This window comes from Myotis brandtii, unplaced genomic scaffold (assembly GCF_000412655.1).
Source record: "Myotis brandtii unplaced genomic scaffold, ASM41265v1 scaffold131, whole genome shotgun sequence".
Classification (NCBI taxonomy): domain Eukaryota; kingdom Metazoa; phylum Chordata; class Mammalia; order Chiroptera; family Vespertilionidae; genus Myotis; species Myotis brandtii.
The window spans coordinates 4,910,520-4,920,076 of NW_005354632.1; the positions used below are offsets into that span (position 1 = coordinate 4,910,520).

Consider the following 9,557-nt stretch of genomic DNA (forward strand, 5'->3'; position numbering starts at 1 on the left):
AGGGCTGAGGTGGCTGGGATGACAGGGGACAATGGAAAAGCTCGAGGCCTCAGCTATTTACCAGCTGATATGAAAATATGTCAACGTTATAAAAACTGGGATGGCCCAAAATATGCGTGCCAGCTGGACCCACCACTGCCCAAAGCCCTTCTCCAGCCTGGAGGTCTGAGTCCTCACTCTGGGTCTGGTCTCCTCTCTCTCTCTCTCTCTCTCTCTCTCTCCAGGAGAAATGGGGCATGCGAGCCTGGAGGTGGGGGGAGGGAGGGGAAATGGGGAGGCAGCAGCAGCAGGAGGAAGGGACAGGAAGCTAAGTGCTCTCGGGTTCTCCCCATCCCCGATGTCTGTCTTCCCAGGGTCAGCGAGAAGCCAGCAGCCAGCATTAGGCGCAGGGGGCGCTGACTCCGGGAGTAGCGGACACCAGCTGTGGGGGCACCCTCTGTTCTCAGAACTTGCTGCTAGGACAGCCCTGGGTGGTGGGATAGTCCTGCCTCCCCCAGACCCCCTGGTGGCCGCAGGTCTCACCACGGAGAGATTGACCAGCCCCATGGAGGGTGTGGCCCCGGCACTGCACACGGCGTCCTCTCCATGGCACACGGACATGGCTACGGTCAGGCTCGAGGGCCGCGTGGCCCCCTTGACGTCGGTCAGGCCCTTGCCCCAGGCAGCTGCAGCCACCAGCCAGAAGAAGGTGAAGGAGACGGTCACACAGAAGTCCTGGAGAAGCAGAGGCACAGGAAATGCAGTCATGCCCTGGGACCCCCACTTTTGTCCTCTTGCTCTAACGCACTGGGATCCCGGGGTCCCGGGACAGCTCCCCTTCCATCTGCCCAGAGCCTCAGGGAGCCCGGATGGTCTCGGAAACTCTTTCACTGTCACCAACCGAAGACATCCCGCCACCGGGACACCCTGCCTGTGCCCTCAAACCTAGCTCAGGTAACAGTGTGTCAAGGCATATCTGCTGGTCAGTGTCACCCGAAACCCACATGTCTTCAACTCCCCACTCGCCCTTCCCTGCGTTTCCTTAAAATTTTTAAAACATTTTTCCCTGCCGAAACCGGTTTGGCTCAGTGGATAGAGCGTCGGCCTGCGGACTGAAAGGTCCCAGGTTCGATTCCGGTCAAGGGCATGTACCTGGGTTGCGGGCACATCCCCAGTAGGAGATGTGCAGGAGGCGGCTGATCGATGTTTCTCTCTCATCGATGTTTCTAACTCTCTATCTCTCTCCCTTCCTCTCTGTAAAAAATCAATAAAATAAAAAAATAAAAAAAATAACTTTAAAAAAACAAAAAACATTTTCCCCTTTTTAAACTTATTTTCCGGTCACGGTTGGCATACAACATTGTATTAGGTTCAGGAGTACAGCGAATGACTGGACAGCCTAGCTTTTCCATCCATCAACCTCTGCTCAGCGGCGGCTGGCGGCAGAGGGGGCACCCCTCCCCCCACATGCCTGGGCTGGGGAGACAGTGAAGGGGAGAATATGAATACTAGCTAACACTAAGCCAGGCTAACTATATACCAAGACGTTGTTTTGAAAGTTCTCATCTTTTTAAAAAATATATAAATTTTTATTGATTGAAGGGAAAGGGAGAGAGAGAGAGAAAGATCAATGATGAGAGACAATCATTGATCGGCTGCCTTCCACACACCCCATGCCGGGGTCGGAGCCCCCCACCCGGGAATCATGCGCCCTGACCAGGAATGGAACTGTGACCTCCCGGTTCACAGGGCGGCACCCATGCCGCTGGGCCAGAGCCCACTTCCTGATGCTACGGTGCCTCCGGGGAGGAGACCAAGCGATGCTGGGAGGTTGGTGCAGGCAGAGCCCTGGGACTCGGGCCTCCATGGGTCTGTGGGGGGCACCTGAAGGGGCCGACAGCAAACAGCTGGCAGGTGCCAGGGTCCCAGGGCACGAGCTCGGGCCTCAGTCCCCACCCCAGCCCTCCTGGCCGGGCCCACTCACCGCCAGCGGGAAGCGCTTGTCCTCCGTGTAGAGGCGGTGGAAGCGCAGGTAGAACACGAGGGCGGCCATGGTGTAGAAGAAGGAGAAGATGCCCAGGGTCACGAAGAACTCGGCGGGGGCAGAGAAGTCCCCCAGGAGGTTCATGGTCTTGGAGGTGGACTCCTCGTCACAGAGCGGCATCTCATACTGGACCCGGTTCAACCTGCAGCGTGGGTGGGGGTGGCCTCCTGAGCGGGGCCATCCTGCCCCTGGTCGTCTGTGCTCTCCTCACCCTCCACTCTCCCAGCGCCAGGAAGGGGGTGTGGAGGGAGGGATGCCACACCCCACACCCAGATACGGTGACTCCGCTTCCAAGTGTCTCCAGGGCCCTTCAGGTCACGACCCCAGTATATATAGTCCATCTATTTCTGGGAGACAAGCCCCAGATCAGCTCGCTCTGCCCCAGGGAAGGCACAGGCCGTGGTGGCCACGTTGACGCCCGACTCCTTCCCTCCCAGGCCTTCCTTGGGCCGCAGTGAGACAGACAAAGCAGAGAACACACATCCCAGTATATGCAAGAGGCCGTTCATCTAACTCGGCTGCTGCTACTGGAAATGTCTGGAAAGGTGGCCCTGTCCCACTGTCCTCTGGACACCTAGGCTCCCCCTTCCTCGAGGAAGACTGTCCCTCCCCCCTCCTGGGTGCCGGGGCTCCTTGCAAGCACCCACACCTGCTCTTTGGGGTCTAAGTACTAACACGCTCCCTTCCCTTCAGGGCGGGGAGGAGGCTCTGAGGAACAGCGAGCCCCGCCCAGGCTCCTGTCACCTCCTCCAGGCTGCGTGGTCCTTTCTGTGGCTGTCGTGACCTGCCCTCGGTTATCTGTGGACTGTCGATACCTGCCCTCGGTTATCTGTGGCCGTCGTGACCTGCCCTCGGTTATCTGTGGACTGTCGATACCTGCCCTCGGTTATCCGTGGGCTGGGACAGGGTTACAATCCTGAGCTGTCTGACTCCCCTCATGTTTTTCTCTGTTCATTTGTCTGAAGTTCCTAAAGGGCAGGAAGGACCCAGTCTGGAGTGACACCCCACGATCTGGGAGAGGAAAAGGCCTCACCCGTCAGGACCGGGGCTGTGCGGGGCCACCCCGGCGCCGCTCACCTGAAGGGATAGCCGAACAAGACGATGATGGAGCTCACGTCCTTGGCTTCGTTGTTGCAGCGAACCATGGCTCCCGTCTCCCCGCTGTAGGAGCCGCAGCACCCGAAGGCGAAAATAGCAAAGAGCTGGGGGAGAGGGAGCCCTGTGAGTCAGAGGCCTCAGCTGGCCGAGGTCTGGCCCCCCAAAACCACCCTCTGACCAAGCAGCGCAGGTATGGGGTGTGTGTGTGTGGGGGGGTCCCTTTAATCCAGTCCCTCCTGGGGAGACCCGGGTCTTCCGCTGGTCTTCCAGCCTCCGGTGCTGTGTTCACCGCACAGGGTGCTGGACCCAACAGCCAAATGCATAGGCTGCCTTCGAGTGGCAGGAAGAGAGAAGAAATGGATGGTTCCCCATTTCCCCATTGGATGTGACATCGGGGGACCGACCACCTTCTTAAGGTGATGATGAGCACAGAGCGTTAGGCTTTCGGAAACTTCTGGCTCAAAGCTGGCCTTGAATTTCCTCCCCAAGGGAGAGGCGCCTGGAAATAGAGTCCCCGGCTCTAACCACAATGGGGCCCACTCGGAGTTCTTCCCATTTCTCCTCTGAAGCCATCACTGAGTCCTTACCTTGTGGCTAACGTCCTGCCTCACTGGAGGCAGAGCCGAAGGGGACAACTCCTGCCTTGGCCTTCAGAGGGGCCAGGAAGGCAGGGCGGAGCTGCTGCCCCAGCTACGGCCAGCAGCAGAGCTGGCTGGGTGGTGCTGAGGTCCTGGCTCCAGCCCAGAGAAAAGCAGCTTCCACTTTCCCCCCCAGCCTCCTGCCTCCCTGGTGGTGGTGTCTCCCGTTGTAATTGGTTGATGCTGCCATTGCTCAGGGTTAAGAACCGGACGTGTTTCAGGCAACGTGAATTGTTTTCTTCTCACTTTACTAAACCTCCAAGTCTTAAGGGAAATGAAATGACCTCATCCCATGATTTTTTTTCTTTTTTTTAAAATTTCTTGATTTGAGAGAGAGAGAGAGAGAGAGAGAGAAACACCTATTTGTTGTGTCACTTACTTATCCACTCATTGGTTGCTTCTTGTATGGGCCCTGACCGGGAATTGAACACACAACCTTGGCGTACTGGGATGACACTCTAACCAACTGAGCTACCCGGCCAAGGCCGTGGTTTTAGAATCTCCTTCTGGAGAAACAAACTTCGATTAGAAGAGGTGAGAAATTGGAACCTCATCCTCCCATATCATCAGCTCAGCCCCATTTCCTTGGCATCTTTATGACGTCATCATTCTAATTACACGGGGAGCTCATTCTGTTAATTGTCCGTTTTCTGTAAGTTTCTCTGTGACTCGTGTCTTGGACATTAAGCACTTAGAAGACAGCTGATCTGCACCCTCGTCCTGCATCCAGAGTTGGAAATAGAGTTACGTGCGCATGGTTTGGCTAATGCCCCGATGGCATGGTGGTGAAGAGGCCTGGACCGGGAGTCTAGAACTCTGGCCCCGTCACAAATGAGCTGGGTGACCTCGCTTTGCTCTGAGTCTCAGTGTCCTCACTGGTAAAGTGAGGGTTTGGAGGAGGTCATCCGGAGGCCTTTCCAACTCTGCAGTCCTCTCACTCGCTGAGGGAGGCTGTCAGCCTGCCTGCTGTTGGCTGGCCTTGCCAGCAGCTGCACCCGGCCCCAGGGCCCCGCCCTGCACCGCCTGGCCTGGCACAGCCTCTCCATGATGGAGCCATCGATCCCCCTTTTAAATGTCATGATGGGCACCTCTCTCTTTCTAGGAGGTTTAGTTCAGACAAATAAGACTTGTCTCCACTTTAAAAAAAACCAACAGGGGAGGAGGCAGTACACCTCTCTCTCCAATGCCTGAACGCCTCCTCCGCCGAATGAAACTTCCGAGGCTGCTACAGAGCCCGGTGCTCATCTTCCTGCCAGAGTCGCCCACGCCTCTGCGTCATCCCCTTCACATCCTCCCAGTCGCCCTGGTGTCCCAGCGGAACTCGTCTCAGAGGCATTCTCTAACCTTTGTCAGCTCTGTGGCTCTCTGATTCCTCTGAGCCGTTTCTTTATTCCTCTTGGCTTCTGATGTCCAACTGGACACATTAGGGCGTCGTGTTCTAGAAAGCGCAGCACAAATGGATGTATTTTTACCCATTGGCTGTTCCGTCAGCCAAGGGCCCCATATGGGTTCCCTGAGAATGGAGGTACAGTCTTCCTAACTTGGGGCAATGGAATGGGCAGTTATGAAACGGTCTCTTCACCAGCATTCTCTTGGCAGGCCCTCCTGGCATCTTCAGAAAGGTGACGTTTATTGAGCATCTACTATGTACCAGGAATTGCTCTTGGCACTAATGCTTAGCAGTGAACAGACAGTAGCTGCTAGCTACATATGCCTGTTTAAATGAAAATTAATTAAAATTAAGTAAAACTTAAAACAGTTGCTCAGTCACACGAGCCACATTTCAAGTGCTCAGGAGCCACGTGTGACCAGCAGGTGCCATACTGGACGGCATGTTAGCCAACTCTTCCATTGTCACCGGAAGGTCTGCTATGTCGAGGTGACAACCTTGAGGTTCTAACAGTTCTGAACCCTGACTTATGATTCTTTGCTGGGAAAAATACACCCATAATAACTTTCATCTTAACTGTATTCTCTTCTATGCCGATTCTCTGACAGTGGGGAATCTAAACACCTTCTCTAACCCTTTATTAACCAGAATATATGATTAAGTCTGAACGTCGCAGCCAGCTGGTGCCAGGTGACAGACGGTTTGCTACAGAAGTGGAGGAAGGGAGAACTCTCAGGAGAATCGCACAGGTTCACAGAGCAGCTGAGCAAAAAGGATCTCAGAGATTATCGAGCGCCACGGTCTCATTTCACAGAGGTGGAAACTGAAGTCCCGGAAGATTAAGTGACTTGCCCAAGGTCACATTTAGCCGCTGCGAAAGCCAGGCTTAGAACTTACATATCCTGATTCCCTGTCCAGTGCTCTTGCTACTGTGCTCATTCATTTATCGACAAGTAGTCATGGAGCATCTACTTTGTGCCAGGTGCCGGACACATAAAGATAAATAAGACTCTGCCTGCTCGAAAGACTTTACACCAGAAGGGGGAGTGTCACGCTCAAACACACAGACAAAACCCCTGCATCGCAGGGTGACTGAGGCTGAAGAAAGAGGTCTCTGCTACGTGCAGGGAGGATGGCATGGAGCAGAGAGAGACGCCCCCTCCTCCTTTCTGCACCTCCGTAGCTTTCTTCCCTAACTGTCCCAGGTGACCGAGCCACAGGGATGGCAGGAAAGGACTGAAACCACCCCTGTCACCAAGCACAAGGCTCTGAGTTGAGCCGACTGGTCATAAAGACCGGGAACCAAGGAGAGATGGAGTCCCCGAGGGGTGGGGGGTGGGTCTCTGGAGTTCTGGTGCCAACCATACATACTGGTACACTGCCCGCCACCTCCCCCTCCTCCTGCCGCTGCCTCTCCTTTGGAGTGATGGCGGAGGAAGCTTGCCAGTTTAAAAATGAAGCCCCACTTTGGTGCTCACGTGCTTGTCGGGGATACTCCCGGGCCAGTCCTGCGAACATGGACATGCCCAGTCAGTGTTAGTGTGCTAACGGGGAAGACAAGTTCTCCCCCAAGTCCTACTTGCACCATCATCTCCTTGGAGTCACGGAGTCTGATGAGTTGCTTTCACATCCCCCACATTTACTGAAGTCAGAGACCCCCAGAGCCGAGTAAGGGGCTTTGGCACCTCAAAGGTGAATTACAGACCCGGGCACACCCAGTTGACAATAATGTGACTTCTTACGGCAACAGTGACTCAGTAATGCAGGAAATCCTTTTGTACCTTACCCTCAAAGTGAGGATTCGGCAGCGACATTTGAATAATCTCACCAAAGGACAAGTCTAGCTGACAGTCTGCTTAAGGGGGGAAGTTAGGGGACAAGGGAGGTCGGAAATAGGAGGGAAGGGAGCACCCCTTAGACTGCCAGGCTCACGCGGTCTTCCTGAATGCTCGATGTGTTATAGATACCACCTCCTTCAGTCCTCCCGTCAGCCCACAGGAGACCTCGCCCGCCTTGACAGACAGGAAACCGAGGCCCGTAAGGTTTCATCACTTACCCTAGAGAGCAGAAGAGGCTGGATTTAAACCAAAGCCCATACAACCTCAAAGTCTGCTTTATTTTTGCCCTTTTCTTTAACAAAAAAAAACAAGTTCTCCAACAATTGGTCTATGCCCATCTTATTTCATTAGTTTAGTATAGACTTAGTGAGGCCAGAATTCGAATTGAGGTGAGATTAGTTAATTTTTGAATTTTCAAGACACACTAAGCCAAGTTCCTCACTAATAAAAAAAAATAGTATCACTTTCTTCTCACCAGAATTACAGTAAAACCTTTGCTTTTGGTAATAATGACAACAAATGTTTTCAATTATCAAGGTTTGTGGCGGTTTTTTCTTTCCTTTTCTAGTTAGGAGCATTTGATCCCTCCAAGCAGGAAATGAGTGAAAAATCCCGAATGACATTTTCACTGTCATTTCTGGTGCTGGCTCCTACGTGCTTTTACGTTAGCTCATCTGCAGAGGCTCAAGGCAGTGAAATGCGTGCTCTGAGGACGGCAGTAAAAGTGACTCAAGTCTCCTTAAGACGTTGCTGGTCCAATGAAGGCCGAGTTCAAAGTCTAGCCTCGGGCCCCTGGAGTTAGCATTACGGCAGAAATGTGTATCCTCCTCTCTAAGAGATTGGGGGGGCATCAAAGGGTCATCAAGGTGGGTCAGCTCTTAGGGATCAGTGTTGAACCTGGGAGGTGACTGGGCCATCCATCCTCCCAGGCATTGCTTTGTGCAGCCTTTATAAGGAATGTTGCGGGCAAGGGGTGGGGAAAGGATGGAGACAAGGAGAGAGGGTTGAAGAAGGGTGCTTTGCAGAAACCCCCCTTGGAAGATGATTCCATGGTCTAGTGACCTCATTGTTCCCCCCGTCCCTTGACAGTCTTTCTCAAATCTCCTTAGACCCATTTGTCTAGTTTAATGATAAAGTTGTGCCCTTACATTTCAGGCTGTGCTCCTCCGGGTCGCTCAGAACGGCCCCCTAGCTCTGGATGGCAGTCACTTAGAGCCCTAATATAATGCTTATATGACCCCCTCCCGTACGCAAGTAGGGGGGTCAGAACAGGAAGGGAGGAGGTGAAAGAGCTCAGTCAGCAGTCTGTCCAACTGCTCCTGAGGCAGCAAGGAGAGTGGAAAGTCCCCACCGGGGCCCAGAGTTTGCACTTGGAAGCTCCCCAGGCTGGCCCGGAGCCCCAGTCAGGGTCTCAGATATCCACAGATAACCCCAAATGCACCAGTGCCCCTGAATTCCAGATTTGATGATTCTCGTCCAAACGAGGACTTAGGAATCGGTGACACGGTGCTAACTCCTGTCTCCAGTGAGTTAAAAGCCCTTTAGAACTCAATCCTCCTCCATATTAACGGTAACTTACTCCCTCGCTGACTTCTGTGCTGAAAGCACATCAATACGTTATTCACACACCATTTGGTGTGTGGATAGTCCAACTGAAATCCCTTCTGTGACAGTACACTAAATGCTCCCAACAAGTCTTCTTGATTCGAGCGAGTGACTGCACCTGTCCACATTCCTTACTTATACCCAGCAGGCCTTGGGCACCGGGAAGGACAGAGAGCACAACAGGGTCTCAAAGGACCAGTGAAGCAAGGAGATTGTATTTGCCCTGGACCATTAGAGGGGAAACTGAGGCCCTGGGCAGGTGAATTCTTCAAGGTCACAGGTAAGTCTAATGAAGGGCAATATTCCAGCACGCCAACCCATCGAGAGCAGAAGGGGACTCTAGGGTTGTTGTGATCAACATTGGACTAATGTTGGAAACCGAAGTCCAAAGAAGTGACTTGCCCAAGGTCACATGGCTGAAAAGGCAGGTCCGGATCTGGAAACCAGGGCCCCAGCTTCCCAGCATAATGGTCTATATTATTCTACAGGCCACATTTTAGCCACACCGAGGCTTTTATTCTATCTTATTTTTTCTTTTATTTAATCCTGGAGTCATAAACTCCATTCATTCATTCATTCATTCATTCATCCACTCCCTCACTCAGTTACAGGAACCCAGATTACTCCAGTGATCTCAACGGGGCACCCGCCAGCCGGGACCCTGTGCCCTGAGTGCACCTGCAGGCCCAGCCAGGTCCTGGTGGGTTTGGGTGCAGATGGTTTCCATCGCTGCCTCCCTCCCTCCTCTGCCCTCCGTGGCGTTCCTCATCTCATCCCCCTTGCCCTCCCCCCCCTCCCGCCATGGAGGAGTGGTATGTGCAGGATCAGAGTTCTGGAAAGGTTACACTCGGGTCCTCTTGCCCCGGTGAAATGTGAGCGCCCCGGGCACAGGCTCCTTGCACATAGAAGGACCGAATCCCAGCCTCCGCCTGCCTCGCTTCTCACCCTCCTGCCACCGAGTGCGG

At 53.7% G+C, this 9,557-nt stretch overlaps 1 protein-coding gene across 1 annotated transcript in view; it reads right to left on the bottom strand.

Annotated features, from left to right (window-relative positions):
• SYPL2 (synaptophysin-like 2) overlaps nt 1–9,557 on the bottom strand; it is a 21,794-nt gene that overhangs the window by 2,954 nt on the left and 9,283 nt on the right. Inside the window, exons 3-5 of the mRNA XM_005860115.2 lie at nt 3,101–3,225; nt 1,964–2,165; nt 523–714 (exon numbers count right to left, since the gene is read on the bottom strand). Of these exons, the coding sequence (XP_005860177.1) occupies nt 523–714; nt 1,964–2,165; nt 3,101–3,225 (519 nt within the window). The remainder of the gene's footprint in view (nt 1–522; nt 715–1,963; nt 2,166–3,100; nt 3,226–9,557) is intronic.